Source organism: Panulirus ornatus, chromosome 32, assembly GCF_036320965.1.
Source record: "Panulirus ornatus isolate Po-2019 chromosome 32, ASM3632096v1, whole genome shotgun sequence".
Lineage (NCBI taxonomy): Eukaryota > Metazoa > Arthropoda > Malacostraca > Decapoda > Palinuridae > Panulirus > Panulirus ornatus.
The window spans coordinates 9,545,534-9,568,608 of NC_092255.1; the positions used below are offsets into that span (position 1 = coordinate 9,545,534).

General features: G+C 40.3%; 1 protein-coding gene across 1 annotated transcript in view; it reads left to right on the forward strand.

The window, feature by feature from the left end:
• The first annotated feature begins 2,404 nt into the window (after window positions 1-2,404).
• Window positions 2,405-23,075, forward strand: part of LOC139758946 (glutamate receptor ionotropic, delta-2-like) — a 174,944-nt gene continuing 154,273 nt past the window's right edge. The window contains exons 1-4 of the mRNA XM_071680762.1: window positions 2,405-2,428; window positions 17,863-17,939; window positions 20,655-20,900; window positions 22,776-22,903. Coding sequence (XP_071536863.1) covers window positions 2,405-2,428; window positions 17,863-17,939; window positions 20,655-20,900; window positions 22,776-22,903 — 475 coding nt within the window. The remainder of the gene's footprint in view (window positions 2,429-17,862; window positions 17,940-20,654; window positions 20,901-22,775; window positions 22,904-23,075) is intronic.

Genomic DNA, 23,075 nt, shown 5'->3' on the forward strand with positions numbered 1-23,075 from the left:
GGAAAATGATTTGGTAAACAGAGAAGGGGTAGTAAAAGCTTTGCGGAAGATGAAAGCCGGCAAGGCAGCAGGTTTGGATGGTATTGCAGTTGAATTTATTAAAAAAGGGGGTGACTGTATTGTTGACTGGTTGGTAAGGTTATTTAATGTATGTATGACTCATGGTGAGGTGCCTATGGATTGGCGGAATGCGTGCATAGTGCCATTGTACAAAGGCAAAGGGGATAAGAGTGAGTGCTCAAATTACAGAGGTATAAGATTGTTGAGTATTCCTGGCAAATTGTATGGGAGGGTATTGATTGAGAGGGTGAAGGCATGTACAGAGCATCAGATTGGGGAAGAGCAGTGTGGTTTCAGAAGTGGTAGAGGATGTGTGGATCAGGTGTTTGCTTTGAAGAATGTATGTGAGAAATACTTAGAAAAGCAAATGGATTTGTATGTAGCATTTATGGATCTGGAGAAGGCATATGATAGAGTTGATAGAGATGCTCTGTGGAAGGTATTAAGAATATATGGTGTGGGAGGCAAGTTGTTAGAAGCAGTGAAAAGTTTTTATCGAGGATGTAAGGCATGTGTATGTGTAGGAAGAGAGGAAAGTGATTGGTTGTCAGTGAATGTAGGTTTGCGGCAGGGGTGCGTGATGTCTCCATGGTTGTTTAATTTGTTTATGGATGGGGTTGTTAGGGAGGTGAATGCAAGAGTTTTGGAAAGAGGGGCAAGGATGAAGTCTGTTGGGGATGAGAGAGCTTGGGAAGTGAGTCAGTTGTTGTTCGCTGATGATACAGCGCTGGTGGCTGATTCATGTGAGAAACTTCAGAAGCTGGTGACTGACTTTGGTAAAGTGTGTGAAAGAAGAAAGTTAAGAGTAAATGTGAATAAGAGCAAGGTTATTAGGTACAGTAGGGTTGAGGGTCAAGTCAATTGGGAGGTGAGTTTGAATGGAGAAAAACTGGAGGAAGTGAAGTGTTTTAGATATCTGGGAGTGGATCTGGCAGCGGATGGAATCATGGAAGTGGAAGTGGATCATAGGGTGGGAGAGGGGGCGAAAATTCTGGGAGCCTTGAAGAATGTGTGGAAGTCGAGAACATTATCTCGGAAAGCAAAAATGGGTATGTTTGAAGGAATAGTGGTTCCAACAATGTTTTATGGTTGCGAGGCGTGGACTATGGATAGAGTTGTGCGCAGGAGGATGGATGTGCTGGAAATGAGATGTTTGAGGACAATGTGTGGTGTGAGGTGGTTTGATCGAGTAAGTAACGTAAGGGTAAGAGAGATGTGTGGAAATAAAAAGAGCGTGGTTGAGAGAGCAGAAGAGGGTGTTTTGAAATGGTTTGGTCACATGGAGAGAATGAGTGAGGAAAGATTGACCAAGAGGATATATGTGTCGGAGGTGGAGGGAACGAGGAGATGAGGGAGACCAAATTGGATTTGGAAAGATGGAGTGAAAAAGATTTTGTGTGATCGGGGCCTGAACATGCAGGAGGGTGAAAGGAGGGCAAGGAATAGAGTGAATTGGAGCGATGTGGTATACCGGGGTTGACGTGCTGTCAGTGGATTGAATCAAGGCATGCGAAGCGTCTGGGGTAAACCATGGAAAGCTGTGTAGGTATGTATATTTGCGTGTGTGGACGTATGTATGCGGGTGGGTTGGGCCATTTCTTTCGTCTGTTTCCTTGCGCTACGTCGCAAACGCGGGAGACAGTGGCAAAAAAAAAAAAAATATATATATATATATATATATATATATATATATATATATATATATATATATATATATATATATATATATATATATATATATGTATATGCCAAGTGCTCAAGTTATCAATTCCCCTTAGAGGAGTATGAACAGTTGGTTTGACTATGGACCGACATCCGCGACCTTGCCCTCGATTCCGGCAGCCAGTAAATGATTTATGGTCATCAACGTTAGCCATGGAAGTCCATGTTTAGGTTTAATATTTTCCAGGTATTGAAGAGGTTCTTAGTTCCCATAATACCGCAATACAATTCAGTTATCCAATTTTCATTATACATTTAGCACAAGGTGGTAATTACGCAAGAACACAAATGCCTCAGTGGTAAACACTTCACTGTCTCATGTAATTTCTTTCGTCTCATTATTGTTTAAGACTCAATTCTTTATTTACTTTTTAAAATCAATCTCTCTACTTTCTCGTGTCACAATCTATTTAATGATAATCAAACCTTATATATTTCCTCCTGTCTCATATTATTTATCAAATATATAAATGTAGGCTGGAATTTGATTTGTCACTGCCACTGTGTTAGAGACAAACGTCTCTCATAGAACTTTTGGTCTTAGGTTAGGAACAAAGTCCTGGAGTCGCCAACGATACAGTGGTTCGTCATCGTGGATAAGGAAATCACGAAGAACGTGACGATGCTTCTGCGGGAAGGTACTCAGGTAAGGACGGGCTATAAGAGACGACAGTGAGATGATGTATATCTATAAGTGAGGTCGTCTCGCACATATCTGACTGGTTTATGAAGTGTTCGCACCTAATGCTGACTAGTTTTTCGTAGGGATTGGCAACTCCCACGAACACCCTCCTTGCGCTAATCGAATGTTTTTTTCTTTTTTTGCCAAAGCTTTAGACAGACCAGCCCGAACACATGTGAAATTTGCACAAAGCCCTATCTTTTTCTGTTATTTTACAACTGCTGGTGACCTAACATAGCTCAATCGCCGCTTCAACCCTTGTATGAAAAAGCTTTAGATTCCACCTAGATCTGTATTGTAATGCAATCAAAGTATTTCAGCTTCACATTCACTCGCATGCATTTGAACCTGATTAATCTAACAAGTTACATATAATTTGCAAGGAAGCAGATGCCATGGCATTGAGGCCGCTATGCATTCACTAAATATATATGTAAATAGTCCGAATTCTTTCCGCTACATCTGCAGGGAATTGACATTCATATCGCAAATACTTTCTCTCACACCTCTCATTAAAAAATGCTATGATTGTAAAATAGGTGACTAGGATAAAACTTGGGTCCCCCATATTTTTTGCGTCACATGTGTTAGGCTTCTCACAGCATTGGCACAAAGCTCACTTCGTATGCCTTTTGCCATTCCTATGATTTTTGAAGAGAACCCAAAGATCACGCTTCGGATTGTTACTTTTGCCTGTCAAATGAGAATGGTGTAACATCAAACCCAGATATGAATATCATTAATCTTTCGTCCTATTCCTTAACCCAAAATGAATAACTTATTCAAGGATTTGGACCCCCTTTTTCTTTTATATATATATATATATATATATAGAAAGAGAACAACTCCGTATCACGTGGGTTCCAGACTCCAAGGTTCGTGGTCTCCTGTGACTTCAAAGGTTCTCCTCAACCTTCTCCTTACGTCCGTTCATCCTCCTTGCTCGTACCTGCCGCCCTTCGTCAGGCGCCCCGCCGACCCCCGTCCGCGTGTGTCGCGCCTGATAAGGGAGTTCTTTACGCCATCGCTGAGCCAATCTACGCCTCCGGAAGTGCACACTCTCTCTCTCTCTCAGTCATGGCATACACAGACAAGCAGGAGGCACTCTCCGATGAGGTCAACGTCTTCATTTTTCGCTGGGAGATGAGATTGCGCGAGAGCAGTTAGAAGAACGAATGATTGACGGCTGGTGGACGTTTGGTGACCAGAATCGAACAGCGCACTCCAAGCTGTCATAAAAAAGCGCGTCGTCTGGGATCGCATGGTCAACTGTTCTCACACAGGAGGAGAGAAAGCATGAAAATTAGGAAGTAGACGACATTATGGATCCGTCGAGTTGGTGCACGGAACCGCTTCGGGTGAACATACTTGGACGTGGTGGTACAAGTAGTTGCACGGACTGTGATCCTCGCTTTGGTTACAAGAATGTTCTCCGCCCACCAGTGATGTGACTACTTTTGTGAATTAAGAACCATTGCAACACAAACCTCGCCAGGTGGTAGTGTCCCGCAGTGTATCGAGACAGACTTCCCCAGAACTTTTTTAAAGGGGAAGTAAATGTTTATAGTTGTGTTACTGGAGTGATAGTTTTCATACATGGTGCTCTGACAAGAAAATAGTGAAAGTGGAAAAGAATGTAGCTTAGACATTGAAGCTTATTCTTTCATTGAAATGTGAACAAAGGGAGCATTTTTTCAAAGTGAAAGAGATGGAAAGCAAAAAGGCGTTTTTCATGAATGTACTGGAAAAGTTGAGTTCCAGATAAACTTTTGGTCTGTCAAGGCTTTATTATGGCGGATGACCAACTACCTACCCTCATGTATCCAAGATATAGTTGTACTTTGTATAATGAAGACAATTGAGAAACATCATAAGCCAATTTTCCAGTTTCATGATAAGAGAAGTGGACCAGGCAGTATGATACAGTGGTTAGATTGATGAAAACTACTATTGACGTTTGTGTAAATAAACTATACATTTCCCTTTTCCATAGCCAGAGGTTGAACCATTATGTGACATTCATTTTTCATTTCATTTCAAGCTAGAAGTTTCAGTTTTCTAGATTATTTCTTACATTTTTCATATGTATATATATATATATATATATATATATATATATATATATATATATATATATATATATATATATATATATATATATATATATATATATATATATATATATATATATATATATATATATATATATATATATATATATACATACATATATATATATATATATATATATATATATATATATATATATATATATATATATATATATATATATATATATATATATATATATATATATATATATATATATATGTATATATATATATATATATATATATATATATATATATATATATATATATATATATATATATATATATATATATATATATATATATATATTATCCCTGGGGATAGGGGTGAAAGAATACTTCCCACGCATTCCTCACGTGTCGTAGAAGGCGACTAGAGGGGACGGGAGCGGGGAGCCAGAAATCCTCCCCTCCTTGTATTTTCAACTTTCTAAAAATGGGAAACAGAAGGAGTCACGCGAGGAGTGCTCATCCTCCTCGTAGACTCAGATTGGGGTGTCTAAATGTGTGTGGATGTGACCAAGATGTGAAAAAAGGAGAGATAGGTAGTATGTTTGGGGAAAGGAACCTGGATGTTTTGGCTCTGAGTGAAACGAAGCTAAAGGGTAAAGGGAAAGAGTGGTTTGGGAATGTCTTGGGAGTAAAGTCAGGGATTAGTGAGAAGACAAGAGCAAGGGAAGGAGTGGCAGTACTCCTGAAACAGGAGTTGTGGGAGTATGTGATAGAATGTAAGAAAGTAAATTCTAGATTAATATGGGTAAAACTGAAAGTTGATGGAGAGAGATGGGTGATTATTAGTGCATATGCACCTGGGCATGAGAAGAAAGATCATGAGAGGCAAGTGTTTTGGGAGCAGCTGAATGAGTGTGTTAGTGGTTTTGATGCACAAGACCGGGTTATAGTGATGGGTGATTTGAATGCAAAGGTGAGTAATGTGGCAGTTGAGGGATTAATTGGTATACATGGAGTGTTCAGTGTTGTAAATGGAAATGGTGAAGAGCTTGTAGATTTATGTGCTGAAAAAGGACTGGTGATTGGGAATACCTGGTTTAAAAAGCGAGATATACATAAGTATACGTATGTAAGTAGGAGAGATGGCCAGAGAGCGTTATTGGATTACGTGTTAAGTGACAGGCGCGCGAAAGAGAGACTTTTGGATCTTAATGTGCTGAGAGGTGCAACTGGAGGGATGTCTGATCATTATTTTGTGGAGGCTAAGGTGAAGATTTGTATGGGTTTTCAGGAAAGAAGAGTGAATGTTGGGGTGAAGAGGGTGGTGAGAGTAAGTGAGCTTGGGAAGGAGACTTGTGTGAGAAAGTACCAGGAGAGACTGAGTACAGAATGGAAAAAGGTGAGAAGAATAGAAGTAAGGGGAGTGGGGGAGGAATGGGATGTATTTAGGGAATCAGTGATGGCTTGCGCAAAAGATGCTTGTGGCATGAGAAGCGTGGGAGGTGGGTTGATTAGAAAGGGTAGTGAGTGGTGAGATGAAGAAGTAAGATTATTAATGAAAGAGAAGAGAGAGGCATTTGGACGATTTTTGCAGGGAAAAAATGCAATTGAGTGGGAGATGTATAAAAGAAAGAGACAGGAGGTCAAGAGAAAGGTGCAAGAGGTGAAAAAGAGGGCAAATGAGAGTTGGGGTGAGAGAGTATTATTAGATTTCAGGGAGAATAAAAAGATGTTCTGGAAGGAGGTAAATAAAGTGCGTAAGACAAGGGAGCAAATGGGAACCTCAGTGAAGGGCGCTAATGGGGAGGTGATAACAAGTAGTGGTGATGTGAGAAGGAGATGGAGTGAGTACTTTGAAGGTTTGTTGAATGTGTTTGATGATAGAGTGGCAGATATAGGGTGTTTTGGTCGAGGTGGTGTGCAACGTGAGAGGGTTAGAGAAAATGATTTGGTAAACAGAGAAGAGGTAGTAAAAGCTTTGCGGAGGATGAAAGCCGGCAAGGCAGCAGGTTTGGATGGTATTGCAGTGGAATTTATTAAAAATGGGGTGACTGTATTATTGACTGGTTGGTAAGGTTATTTAATGTATGTATGACTCATGGTGATGTGCCTAAGGATTGGCGGAATGCGTGCATAATGCCATTGTACAAAGGCAAAGGGGATAAGACCGAGTGCTCAAATTACAGAGATATAAGTTTGTTGAGTATTATTGGTAAATTATATGGGAGGGTATTGACTGAGAGGGTGAAGGCATGTACAGAGCATCAGATTGGGGAAGAGCAGTGTGGTTTCAGAAGTGGTAGAGGATATATATATATATATATATATATATATATATATATATATATATATATATATATATATATATATATATATATATATATATATATATATATATATATATTTTCTTTTTTTTCAAACTATTCGCCATTTCCCGCATTAGCGAGGTAGCGTTAAGAACAGAGGACTGGGCCATTGAGGGAATACCCTCACCTGGCCCCATTCTCTGTTCCTTCTTTTGGAAAATTGAAAAAAAAACCGAGAGGGGAGGATTTCCAGCCCCCCGCTCCCTCCCCTTTTAGTCGCCTTCTACGACACGCAGGGAATACGTGGGAAGTATTCTTAATCCCCTATCCCCTATATATATATATATATATATATATATATATATATATATATATATTTCTTTTTTTAAACTATTCGCCATTTCCCGCGTTAGCGAGGTAGCGTTAAGAACAGAGGACTGGGCCATTGAGGGAATATCCTCACCTGGCCCCCTTCTCTGTTCCTTCTTTTGGAAAATTAAAAAAAATTGAGAGGGGAGGGTTTCCAGCCCCCCGCTCCCTCCCCTTTTAGTCGCCTTCTACGACACGCAGGAATACGTGGAAAGTATTGTTTCTCCCCTATCCCCAGGGATAATATATATATATATATATATATATATATATATATATATATATATATATATATATATATATATATATATATATATATATATATATATTTATTTTATTTATTTATTATACTTTGTCGCTGTCTCCCGCGTTTGCGAGGTAGCGCAAGGAAACAGACGAAAGAAATGGCCCAACCCCCCCCCCCCATACACATGTATATACATACGTCCACACACGCAAATATACATACCTACACAGCTTTCCATGGTTTACCCCAGACGCTTCACATGCCCTGCTTCAATCCACTGACAGCACGTCAACCCCGGTATACCACATCGCTCCAATTCACTCTATTCCTTGCCCTCCTTTCACCCTCCTGCATGCTCAGGCCCCGATCACACAAAATCTTTTCACTCCATCTTTCCACCTCCAGTTTGGTCTCCCTCTTCTCCTTGTTCCCTCCACCTCCGACACATATATCCTCTTGGTCAATCTTTCCTCACTCATCCTCTCCATGTGCCCAAACCACTTCAAAACACCCTCTTCTGCTCTCTCAACCACGCTCTTTTTATTTCCACACATCTCTCTTACCCTTACGTTACTCACTCGATCAAACCACCTCACACCACACATTGTCCTCAAACATCTCATTTCCAGCACATCCATCCTCCTGCGCACAACTCTATCCATAGCCCACGCCTCGCAACCATACAACATTGTTGGAACCACTATTCCTTCAAACATACCCATTTTTGCTTTCCGAGATAATGTTCTCGACTTCCACACAATTTTCAAGGCCCCCAGGATTTTCGCCCCCTCCCCCACCCTATGATCCGCTTCCGCTTCCATGGTTCCATCCGCTGCCAGATCCACTCCCAGATATCTAAAACACTTCACTTCCTCCAGTTTTTCTCCATTCAAACTCACCTCCCAATTGACTTGACCCTCAACCCTACTGTACCTAATAACCTTGCTCTTATTCACATTTACTCTTAACTTTCTTCTTCCACACACTTTTCCAAACTCAGTCACCAGCTTCTACAGTTTCTCACATGAATCAGCCACCAGCGCTGTATCATCAACGAACAACAACTGACTCACTTCCCAAACTCTCTCATCCCCAACAGACTTCATACTTGCCCCTCTTTCCAAAACTCTTGCATTTACCTCCCTAACAACCCCATCCATAAACAAATTAAACAACCATGGAGACATCACACACCCCTGCCGCAAACCTACATTCACTGAGAACCAATCACTTTCCTCTCTTCCTACACGTACACATGCCTTACATCCTCGATAAAAACTTTTCACTGCTTCTAACAACTTTCCTCCCACACCATATATTCTTAATACCTTCCACAGAGCATCTCTATCAACTCTATCATATGCCTTCTCCAGATCCATAAATGCTACATACAAATCCATTTGCTTTTCTAAGTATTTCTCACATACATTCTTCAAAGCAAACACCTGATCCACACATCCTCTACCACTTCTATGTATATATATATATATATATATATATATATATATATATATATATATATATATATATATATATATATATATACATATATATATATATATATATATATATATATATATATATATATATATATATATATATATATATATATATATATATATATATATACATATATATATATATATATATATATATGTGGAAGTCGAGAACATTATCTCGGAAAGCAAAAATGGGTATGTTTGAAGGAATAGTGGTTCCAACAATGTTGTATGGTTGCGAGGCGTGGGCTATGGATAGAGATGTGCGCAGGAGGATGGATGTGCTGGAAATGAGATGTTTGAGGACAATGTGTGGTGTGAGATGGTTTGATCGAGTAAGTAACGTAAGGGTAAGAGAGATGTGTGGAAATAAAAAGAGCGTGGTTGAGAGAGCAGAAGAGGGTGTTTTGAAATGGTTTGGGCACATGGAGAGAATGAGTGAGGAAAGATTGACCAAGAGGATATATGTGTCGGAGGTGGAGGGAACGAGGAGAAGAGGGAGACCAAATTGGAGGTGGAAAGATGGAGTGAAAAAGATTTTGTGTGATCGGGGCCTGAACATGCAGGAGGGTGAAAGGAGGGCAAGGAATAGAGTGAATTGGAGCGATGTGGTATACAGGGGTTGACGTGCTGTCAGTGGATTGAATCAAGGCATGTGAAGCGTCTGGGGTAAACCATGGAAAGCTGTGTAGGTATGTATATTTGCGTGTGTGGACGTATGTACATGTGTATGGGGGGGGGCATTTCTTTCGTCTGTTTCCTTGCGCTACCTCGCAAACGCGGGAGACAGCGACAAAAAAAAAAAAAAAAAATATATATATATATATATATATATATATATATATATATATATATATATATATATATATGAGTCCACTGGGAAATATATATATATATATGAGTCCACTGGGAAAATGAAACACGATAAGTTCCCAAGTGCACTTTCGTATAAGAATCACATCATCAGGGGAGACACAAGAGAGAAATCACATGTTTATCAAATGGCGTCCAAGCTTCGTCTCTTCGATGTATATCAACTGAATGTTGTATTTCTCTCTTGTGTCACCCCTGATGATGTGATTATAACACGAAAGTGCACTTGGGAACTTATCGTGTTTCATTTTCCCCGTGGACTCATTGGAATATCTTGATCACGCGCAAAATTGTGATCCTTTCCAATATATATATATATATATATATATATATATATATATATATATATATATATATATATATATATATATATATATATATATATATATATATATATATATATATATATATATATATATATATATATATATATATATATATATATATATATATATATCATTTATATTTTTTTTTATTATACTTTGTCGTTGTCTCCCGCGTTTGCGAGGTAGCGCAAGGAAACAGACGAATGAAATGGCCCAACCTCCCCCCCATACACATGTATATACATACGTCCACGCACGCAAATATACATACCTACACAGCTTTCCATGGTTTACCCCAGACGCTTCACATGCCTTGATTCAATCCACTGACAGCACGTCAACCCCGGTATACCACATCGCTCCAATTCACTCTATTCTTGCCCTCCTTTCACCCTCCTGCATGTTCAGGCCCCGATCACACAAAATCTTTTTCACTCCATCTTTCCACCTCCATTTTGGTCTCCCTCTTCTCCTCGTTCCCTCCACCTCCGACACATATATCCTCTTGGTCAATCTTTCCTCACTCATCCTCTCCATGTGCCCAAACCACTTCAAAACACCCTCTTCTGCTCTCTCAACCACGCTCTTTTTATTTCCACACATCTCTCTTACCCTTACGTTACTCACTCGATCAAACCACCTCACACCACACATTGTCCTCAAACATCTCATTTCCAGCACATCCATCCTCCTGCGCACAACTCTATCCATAGCCCACGCCTCGCAACCATACAACATTGTTGGAACCACTATTCCTTCAAACATACCCATTTTTGCTTTCCGAGATAATGTTCTCGACTTCCACACATTCTTCAAGGCCCCCAGAATTTTCGCCCCCTCCCCCACCCTATGATCCACTTCCGCTTCCATGGTTCCATCCGCTGCCAGATCCACTCCCAGATATCTAAAACACTTCACTTCCTCCAGTTTTTCTCCATTCAAACTCACCTCCCAATTGACTTGACCCTCAACCCTACTGTACCTAATAACCTTGCTCTTATTCACATTTACTCTTAACTTTCTTCTTCCACACACTTTACCAAACTCAGTCACCAGCTTCTGCAGTTTCTCACATGAATCAGCCACCAGCGCTGTATCATCAGCGAACAACAACTGACTCACTTCCCAAGCTCTCTCATCCCCAACAGACTTCATACTTGCCCCTCTTTCCAAAACTCTTGCATTTACCTCCCTAACAACCCCATCCATAAACAAATTAAACAACCATGGAGACATCACACACCCCTGCCGCAAACCTACATTCACTGAGAACCAATCACTTTCCTCTCTTCCTACACGTACACATGCCTTACATCCTCGATAAAAACTTTTCACTGCTTCTAACAACTTTCCTCCCACACCATATATTCTGAATACCTTCCACAGAGCATCTCTATCAACTCTATCATATGCCTTCTCCAGATCCATAAATGCTACATACAAATCCATTTGCTTTTCTAAGTATTTCTCACATACATTCTTCAAAGCAAACAGCTGATCCACACATCCTCTACCACTTCTGAAACCACACTGCTCTTCCCCAATCTGATGCTCTGTACATGCCTTCACCCTCTCAATCAATACCCTCCCATATGATTTACCAGGAATACTCAACAAACTTATACCTCTGTAATTTGAGCACTCACTCTTATCCCCTTTGCCTTTGTACAATGGCACTATGCACGCATTCCGCCAATCCTCAGGCACCTCACCATGAGTCATACATACATTAAATAACCTTACCAACCAGTCAACAGTACAGTCACCCCCTTTTTTAATAAATTCCACTGCAATACCATCCAAACCTGCTGCCTTGCCGGCTTTCATCTTCCGCAAAGCTTTCACTACCTCTTCTCTGTTTACCAAATCATTTTCCCTAACCCTCTCACTTTGCACACCACCTCGACCAAAACACCCTATATCTGCCACTCTATCATCAAACACATTCAACAAACCTTCAAAATACTCCATCTCCTTCTCACATCACAACTACTTGTTATCACCTCCCCATTTGAGCCCTTCACTGAAGTTACCATTTGCTCCCTTATATATATATATATATATATATATATATATATATATATATATATATATATATTTATATATATATATATATATATATATATATATATATATATATGTATATATTTCTTTTCTTTCAAACTATTCGCCATTTCCTGCGTTAGCGAGGTAGCGTTAAGAACAGAGGACTGGGCCTTTGACGAAATGTCCTCACCTGGCCCCCTCCTCTGTTCCGTCTTTTGGAGAATATATATATATATATATATATATATATATATATATATATATATATATATATATATATATATATATATATTCTTTTTTTTTTTTCTTTTTTTTTTTTGCTTTGTCGCTGTCTCCCGCGTTTGCGAGGTAGCGCAAGGAAACAGACGAAAGAAATGGCCCAACCCACCCCCATACACATGCCTTGATTCAATCCACTGACAGCACGTCAACCACGGTATACCACATCGCTCCAATTCACTCTATTCTTTGCCCTCCTTTCACCCTCCTGCATGTTCAGGCCCCGATCACACAAAATCTTTTTCACTCCATCTTTCCACCTCCAATTTGGTCTCCCTCTTCTCCTCGTTCCCTCCACCTCCGACACATATTTCCTCTTGGTCAATCTTTCCTCACTCATTCTCTCCATGTGACCAAACCATTTCAAAACACCCTCTTCTGCTCTCTCAACCACGCTCTTTTTATTTCCACACATCTCTCTTACCCTTACGTTACTTACTCGATCAAACCACCTCACACCACACATTGTCCTCAAACATCTCATTTCCAGCACATCCATCCTCCCCGATATCTAAAACACTTCACTTCCTCCAGTTTTTCTCCATTCAAACTCACCTCCCAATTGACTTGACCCTCAACCTTACTGTACCTAATAACCTTGCTCTTATTCACATTTACTCTTAACTTTCTTCTTCCACACACTTTACCAAACTCAGTCACCAGCTTCTGCAGTTTCTCACATGAATCAGCCACCAGCGCTGTATCATCAGCGAACAACAACTGACTCACTTCCCAAGCTCTCTCATCCCCAACAGACTTCATACTTGCCCCTCTTTCCAAAACTCTTGCATTTACCTCCCTAACAACCCCATCCATAAACAAATTAAACAACCATGGAGACATCACACACCCCTGCCGCAAACCTACATTCACTGAGAACCAATCACTTTCCTCTCTTCCTACACGTACACATGCCTTACATCCTCGATAAAAACTTTTCACTGCTTCTAACAACTTTCCTCCCACACCATATATTCTTAATACCTTCCACAGAGCATCTCTATCAACTCTATCATATGCCTTCTCCAGATCCATAAATGCTACATACAAATCCATTTGCTTTTCTAAGTATTTCTCACATACATTCTTCAAAGCAAACAGCTGATCCACACATCCTCTACCACTTCTGAAACCACACTGCTCTTCCCCAATCTGATGCTCTGTACATGCCTTCACCCTCTCAATCAATACCCTCCCATATAATTTACTAGGAATACTCAACAAACTTATACCTCTGTAATTTGAGCACTCACTCTTATCCCCTTTGCCTTTGTACAATGGCACTATGCACGCATTCCGCCAATCCTCAGGCACCTCACCATGAGTCATACATACATTAAATAACCTTACCAACCAGTCAACAATACAGTCACCCCCTTTTTTAATAAATTCCACTGCAATACCATCCAAACCTGCTGCCTTGCCGGCTTTCATCTTCCGCAAAGCTTTTACTACCTCTTCTCTGTTTACCAACTCATTTTCCCTAACCCTCGCACTTTGCACACCACCTCGACCAAAACACCCTATATATGCCACTCTATCATCAAACACATTCAACAAACCTTCAAAATACTCACTCCATCTCCTCACATCACCACTACTTGTTATCACCTCCCCATTTGCGCTCTTCACTGAAGTTCCCATTTGCTCCCTTGTCTTACGCACTTTATTTACCTCCTTCCAGAACATCTTTTTATTCTCCCTAAACTTTAATGATACTCTGTCACCCCAACTCTCACTTGCCCTTTTTTTCACTTCTTGCACCTTTCTCTTGACCTCCTGTCTCTTTCTTTTATACGTCTCCCACTCAATTTCATTTTTTCCCTGCAAAAATCGTCCAAATGCCTCTCTCTTCTCTTTCACTAATACTCTTACTTCTTCATCCCACCACTCACTACCCTTTCTAATCAACCCACCTCCCGCTCTTCTCATGCCACAAGCACCTTTTGCTCAATCCATCACTGATTCCCTAAATACATCCCATTCCTCCCCCACTCCCCTTACTTCCATTGTTCTCACCTTTTTCCATTCTGTACTCAGTCTCTCCTGGTACTTCCTCACACAAGTCTCCTTCCCAAGCTCACTTACTCTCACTACCCTCTTCACCCCAACATTCACTCTTCTTTTCTGAAAACCCATACAAATCTTCACCTTAGCCTCCACAAAATAATGATCAGAGATCCTTCCAGTTGCACCTCTCAGCACATTAACATCCAAAAGTCTCTCTTTCGCGCGCCTGTCAATTAACACGTAATCCAGTAACGCTCTCTGGCCATCTCTCCTACTTACATAAGTATACTTATGTATATCTCGCTTTTTAAACCAGGTATTCCCAATCATCAGTCCTTTTTCAGCACATAAATCTACAAGCTCTTCACCATTTCCATTTACAACACTGAACACCCCATGTATACCACATATTCCCTCAACTGCCACATTACTCACCTTTGCATTCAAATCACCCAACACTATAACCCGGTCTCGTGCATCAAAACCACTAACACACTCATTCAGCCGCTCCCAAAACACTTGCCTCTCATGATCTTTCTTCTCATGCCCAGGTGCATATGCACCAATAATCACCCATCTCTCTCCATCAACTTTCAGTTTTACCCATATTAATCGAGAATTTACTTTCTTACATTCTATCACATACTTCCACAACTCCTGTTTCAGGAGTACTGCTACTCCTTCCCTTGCTCTTGTCCTCTCACTAACCCCTGACTTTACTCCCAAGACATTCCCAAACCACTCTTCCCCTTTACCCTTGAGCTTCGTTTCACTCAGAGCCAAAACATCCAGGTTCCTTTCCTCAAACATACTACCTATCTCTCCTTTTTTCACATCTTGGTTACATCCACACACATTTTGGCACCCCAATCTGAGCCTTCGAGGAGGATGAGCACTCCCCGCGTGACTCCTTCTTCTGTTTCCCATTTTAGAAAGTTAAAAAAAAAAATACAAGGAGGGGAGGATTTCTGGACCCCCGCTCCCGTCCCCTCTAGTCGCTTTCTACGACACGCGAGGAATGCGTGGGAAGTATTTTTTCACCCCTATCCCCAGGGATAATATACATATATATATACACATACACACACACACACACACACACACACGCACACATACACACACACACACACATACATATATATACATGTGAAAATGTAAGAAACAATTTAGAAAACTGAAACTTCTAGCTTGAAATGAAATGAAAAAATGAATGTCACATAATGGTTCAACCTCTGGCTATGGAAAGGAAATGTTTAATTTATTTACACAAACGTCAATAGTAGTTCTCATCAATTTACCACTGTATCAATAAGCTTCAATGTCTAAGCTACATTTTTTCCAATTTCACTATTTTCTTGTCAAAGCACCATGTATGAAAACTATCACTCCAGTAACACAACTATAAACATTTACTTCCCCTTTAAAAAAAGTTCTGGGGAAGTCTGTCTCGATACACTGCGGGACACTCTACCACCTGGCGAGGTTTGTGTTGCAATGGTTCTTGATTCACAAACGTAGTAGCATCACTGGTGGGCCAATGTAGTTCCGTTGGCGAAGAGGAGCTCATGAAACATGTCAGAAAGCATGCTACTGCAGGCAGGAGTGAAGGCTGATGCAAACTGGTATCGCTCTGAATGATGTGATTGGGACGAGATGATCCTCTGACTCACGTCAGTTCACTTTCTGTAGATGATGTGTATGTCTTGGTAGGAATGTAGATGCCACTGTAGAGGATGAACGTGCCATTGTAGACGATGCACGTGCCACTGTAGAGGATGCACGTGCCTCTGTAGAGGATGAACGTGCCACTTTGTTGAGTTGAAGCATAACTACAACATTTGTGTGAGCTTCCTTCTGGTGTCGTGGTTTTATGTAACACGAGGAAGTAAACCCACTCAGGAACTACAAACACAGCCTTGAAGCATTTCCTATCCAATTTTCAGAAGTGCATATTCTAAATGAAATAATCTGCTGAAGCTCTTTTTTAATCCCCTTATCATTGTTCTGCATTTCTTTACCACTTTTGTTGTTGGTGACATCTTTTTATTGCTCCTTGAAGCATTTCCCATCCACTTTTCAGGGGTGTTGTATATTTCAGATGAATTAACTTGCGGGTGTTTTTTATATATATATATATGTATATATATATATATATATATATATATATATATATATATATATATATATATATATATATATATATATATATATATATTTTACTTAAGTACCTCCAGATCTGCAAGCAGCTGATAGAAGCTCACAATTTTCCCTTTAGAGTCAAAACCTGACATACAGATTATAAGTGCTCCAGTTTTACGGCAACCTCCTACATGTCCGCTGACTCCCAGATTTCTTACATCCTCCTTTTTTCCCCAAATACTTTCCTCTTTTAATTTCACGTGGTCCTCTTCCTGGCCAGAGATCCTGACTGATCTGTTCCTCTTTGTCTTATACTCTACAACCTTAAGTTTACCTCGGAAAACTTTCTTCTAATCATCCACTATCATCCATTGCCTCGCCATTTGCCATGTATTGCAATTCATTTTTTTAGTTATGACACCCATACCAAAGCACCTCCAACTTCACACCAAAAACTTGTCATGGGGGTTTTGCCAATGGTTGTTTCCTTAAGATGCCTGTCACTCTATAACTTTGGTGCATATTGTCAGCCTTGATGTTTTGTTCATCCTTCTTTTTGCCCTCCTTCCCATTTGCTTTGTCCTTCTTCTACGAGTTAGTTGACTTAGTTTCCACGGAGTTTATTATTGTTGTTGTTGTTGGTTGTTCAATTCTAGCTTCATAGTTATTGTAAGTTTGTCAAATTTTCCTCTGGCTTATTTTTCTTCAGTTGTAAAAATTAACCTCCCTTTCCGTGTTCTGATGTTATCCTAACTAAAGCCCAGCAATACTTACTCCTGGACCTTTTGTGTCTTCGCTCCTTCATGAGTCGGCTCCATTTACAGTGCCTTACTGCTTGTCACCTGCCAGATATATATCACTCAATATTTGATAACATGTTTTCCATATTCTATTACTCGTTTAATTTTTGTAATTCACATGTGAATGCATAGAATCACTCTGCTAGATTTTATAGCATATATTGCCATCTCTCTTACTATACAGTAACCTGCATCAGAGCGAAGTAATATCAGCATAGCTCCACTTTCCAAGCCCATGAATTCTAATAACTCTTTGTGTCTCATCTGGCCTTTGGAACTTGAGAGTGAAGGAATAACCCCAAGCATATTACCACTTCTTTCGTATTTCTGCAGAGTATCTCCAATCTCCATGTCTTTTGTCGACTCTATGATTCAGTACGATCCTCAAAGTTCAAAGTTAGAAATAAGTGTTTATGATAACGATTAAGTCTATCTCCCCAGGTGGCGCTGGTGCAGCTGTTGTCAAACCAGAAGGCTCAGCTGCTCTCTTCGAGGATCAGTCCTGATGGTCAGGTTAGGTAAGTGGCTGTCCCAGGCAGTTCGCTCAGACATGTGTTTCAAGTGATAACGATGGCCAGGTTAGGTGAGTGACGAAAGCAGGTTAGATGCGATAAGCCCGTCGAGTGATACTGGTCAGGCTTACGCAGTTAGGTCAGATGTGCACGCCAAGTAACAATGATGATCAGTTTAATGACCGAGCAGGTAATGTAACTGACTCAGTCAGTCACCTAATACGAATACGCTAAGATAGTTTGACATAGTCAGGGTTCTTAGATCAGTGGTTAAACCGTTAGCTTATAAGAACCTTAAACGACACCGATGGCCAGATTAGGAGAGTCCTCAAGCAATTCATATGTACGGACTATACACGATTGTTCGTCATGTTAAGTGAGTATCCTAGGCTGTATTTTCAGATGAACACATCAAGTGATACTGCTGGTTAGTGAGTGAGTGGTCTATGGAGATATCTCACAATGGTCGAGCTAGAAGAATGACCGAAGCTGAGGAACACGTCAAATGAAGCCGGTGTTTAGATTAGGAAAGTGACTCTAACAATTAGATCAGATAAACACGTCAAACAGCACTTATGGTCAGGTTAGATGAAAAGCCCGGAGACTTAGATGAAGACATCATCAGCTTATATAGCATTATATATGTGACTGATTGTCAGGTTAAATGACCACTCAGACAGTTGATTCATGAAAGTGTGGCAAACGACAGTGATGATCAGGTGAGATAAATGGCCCAAGTCCTTAACTCTAATAAACACGTCAGTTATCATTATTGGTCAGTTATCATTATTGGCCCAGGCCGTTACTTCAAGTAAGCATGCCAAGACACTGGTGGTTAGATCTGGTAATTGACCCGGGCAGTTAGGTGATTATATCGTGATACTGATTATGATCAGTTTAGATGAATGATCCAGGTAATGAGTTTAGATAAACTAGGAGAGAGTCTGTGGTGGTCAGGTTTGGAATATGGTCCTTGATAGTCAGTTCAAGAGAATGTATTATGCGATACTGAAAGGTCAGTTTATGAGTGGCCATTTTGAGGACACACATGTCAGGCAACACCTTAGAAGGCAAGTAGCTTGGAAAGGTGAACTTACGGGAGTAGCAGTAGTTTACAAGAATTTTTACGATGATACGATGAAATCAAGTAAATGAATTTCAATTGACACATTACGTGAAAGCACCAGGGAACATCAACATCATGTGAGGCGAAAAGACAACAGTAACACATTATGTTAATGGTCATAATAAACAGAGGATGATATTGATGTCTTCATCAGATGAGCAAATAATTCAGCGTTACAGTCATGGCCAGATCATGTGAATGCATTACATGACACTAAAGTTCACCTGAAGTGAACATATCAAATGAAATGAAGTAGTAACGTTTGTTGGATTCAATATGTGACATGTTGTTAAATCAGATTAAAACAGTCAAATTAGGTTATGCTCAGATCAGGTAAGCATCTTTGTAGCCTTGGTTAGACTGTGCAATAAAACATCACGTGACACAGGATATGACGCTCCTTATGTTTGATTAATCAGTCGAACACTTTAGGTGACACGGATCATGTGAAAATACTCGGCATCACCAATGGATAAAGTGACCAACATTCCTAAATTTCATTGAAAATTACGATCAAGACAGTTGAAGATCAGGTGAGAACTGGTTACACATCAGGTAACTTGTTTGGCCGATTAACGTGAACACACCGTATGACACTATCTCGTTTGTTCGATTAATGCCTACTCACTATGTGACACTAACTCATTTGGTTGATTAATGTGAACACACCGTGTGACACTAATGGTAAGGTCATGTTAGCCTGACGGTTGACATTAAGAGAGCGAACACCTCTAGTTGTACTGATGGTTAACAAAGGTAAAGACGCCAGGTGTCATATATATAGTGAAGCACGCCAAATACTGCTGATGCTTAGTTCAGGCGAACATATTAGGAAACACAGTTGGTTAGTTGAGGTGAACACATCATCAGCTCACCAGCAAACACTGACGGTGGCATGAGAACATCAAGTGACAGCGACGATAAGATAAGTGAACATAAGGTACACTGATAGATAGTCAAGGGGAGCGCATCAGTTGATACTAATGATGATAAGATCAAGTGAAAATCAGGTAAAACTGATGACATAGGGTAAGCATTGCTCGTGCTAACAAGCTTCCTTAACAGTCAGAGAAATTCCGCTTTAGTTGGTCCGATAGGAACAAATGTTATACATAAGAAAACTGAGGGTAAAATACACAGATATACATCGAGATGAGGAATATCTGAGCATAGAAGAGACGAATTTGTACGATAACCAAACTCCTAAGACACAACAGACACGTATAATGTGTTCTGCTGATAGAATATCGGAATTATAAAAAGTGAGTGTTACTGTAGGTATTTTTCCATACTTAAGTTACAAGCAACAATTAAAGAAACCTCGATATGATGGTTGCTTGCTATGTGCGATCAGTCAGAACAAAGTACCTAATTTTATTGCTTCCGCCCGTTTCATATCTCGAGCCACCATAGATGTTCTGTCGTCACTAAAGAGATTTGGGGACGTTCATCCTTCCCAGTAGCTTGCTATGAATGATTGACTGACAAAGCAAGTACAAAAATAATAGAGCATTGTGTAACAGCAGAAACACTTTGGTATATCACCACGCGGTAGTGACATACAGAAAATACAACTATTTCTTGTGTTCCCACAGCTTCCATCAAGTTGGCCTATGGTCAGTCAATGGCGTTCGGCGCACCAGTAAACACCAGGTTCAAGGTAGACTTATCCCGGAGCTTCAGCAACTCTATACTGACTTCCAGGGGCGCCAGCTGGTGGTTGCCACCAAGGACAACTGGCCATTCTTCAAGGTCAAGACGCTAAAGAATGGCACTGTCATACCAGTCTCCGGTATCGACTTCAATGTTTTGAATACCCTAAGTGAAAACCTTAATTTCACGTAAGTACGTTCAGCTCACGAAACGCGAACAAAGTTCAGAGTGAACTTCAGTTGATAAGATCCTTTGGATACAGATCAGAAGATATGTACAGTAAAGAAACCTGAAGTGACATAGTCTTGGATTCTTTGTTACAGTTGTAGCCTAAAAATGCTGAAAGTATTTCAATATTTAGCAAAACATATGGACATTTTTCATAACAGAGGTTATTTGTTGGGTTTAAAGGTCAGTGACCTTTGAAGAAGGTCACCAGGCCTGCAACCCCTTTTTTGATTTTTGCTGTATAAAGTCCTTATACATGATCCTATAAGCATTATCCAATCTTGCAGGGAAAAATGATAAATGTGTATAAATGATGTGATAAACAGATACTGATATTGGAATGAAAAGTTTGTAAGTGGGTACTGTGTCAGTGTGGCAGCAAACACCGCCCAGTCTGCACAGCATCCAGTAGTGTAGTTGCCAGAAGGACTGCGAAAGGACAGGACAGATTAGAGACAGCCTTCACCTTGACGTGCAAACACACATAAGTTATGAGATATTGAAAATTGGTAATCCGCTAGCTCGACACCCCACCGGATTAGCCTCAGAAAAAAAGCAGATCAGCCCACCACACAACTAAGCCAAAACAGCCACAAAGCCGAACGATGAACCACCTTATATCATTTTGATATCTTCCATATCCTTGAGAAAGATAATCACTTAGTTAATCATACTGATGTTACCACCAAGGAGATTATCTACGGTAAAATTTACTTTCCTTTTCTTAAAATAATGCACTATTTTTTTCCTCGGTTCGTTATATCTATTGCCCTGAATTAGTATGTGGTCTATTGTTAGGTTGCTTGAACATATTGGTGAAATATTTGTGGTGATGTAAGGTTGTAGGCGGGTGCCATACGTGCAACTGGCGAATTCTCCCTTATATTCTTCCGGTGTGAAGTCGACCAGTCCGCTGCTTCCGGCTTGAGTTTCCTTGCGATTGTCAGGCTGGTCCACTGACTCTGCTGCAGAAGAAATGTTGATTTCTTTCCCAAGGAAAGGCAGGACCCAAGCTCCCGAGGGATCGGAAGGAATTGAGTTCTTCCGCGGGTCACTTCGCCTTTGTGCGCACAATTCTGTACAACCAGCCTTCGTAAGTGCTCCAGCAGCGTCAGAAACACCGATATGCCCTCACTTGCCTATGAAATTAAAGACAGAAGTGTTAGCACACAATACAAGCACAAAGTACAAGTTTTGGGGAAGGGAGGGACAACTAAGCTAAGCTGAAATGTGTTATAACATGGTTATAACATTCTGATTTAAGACTATTCAAAAGAAGCATCATTAGGTTATGTTGACACTAATTTGTGCCTCTTACGTCGCAGTTATGGAACGAAGCAGATGGCTTTTTCAGTTTACCATTAAGGATATTTGGAATATGTGGTACAATTTCTGGCTTGGTGGCCATTTAGCAATATATATAAAGGAATTCACACAGCACCAGACCATTAGGTTACCTAACAAGGCTGTGTAACCATTAAAAACATACAGACTACTCATGCATACGGGATGTAAATGTTTCTTGGAAAATTAATCCTTGTTCTCCATCTCATACAGATTTCATTGCTATCCTAACTGGTGTGCTTTGCCTAACCCCTTGCCGAAGTCTTAACGTGGTATACCATATACAGGTGCATCATTTTGTCTGCATATACGCATATACACGATTCATGTGCCAACATCCCATCACAAATATACCCCTATGTGCATATGACCTATATACATACCATGTGTCTCATTCATCAACACTTGCCACAAGATTTAATGATCGAAACACGCTTGCCGTCGGAGTCAAGTGTTGCGAGGAGGACCAAGTGCAAGTTTGTCTCTGACAGGTACCAGCTCGTGCTTCCCCTGGACGGTAAGTGGGGTGGACCCCAGCCAGACAACACCATCACAGGCCTGATAGGTATGGTAGCCAGACATGAAGCTCACACCGCAATTTGTGAACTCACCATCACAGGTACGTCGTCTTCACTGGTTGGGGAGAAAGTAACCACAGGTAATTGGCATAGATATCATACATTTTTCATTATATCGTATAATCCTGCTTTTATCCCTGTAGATTTTACAATGTTTTCTTTCCAAGCAGCACTTTCTTGAAAAATACATATCATCCACACTAAATATGTACA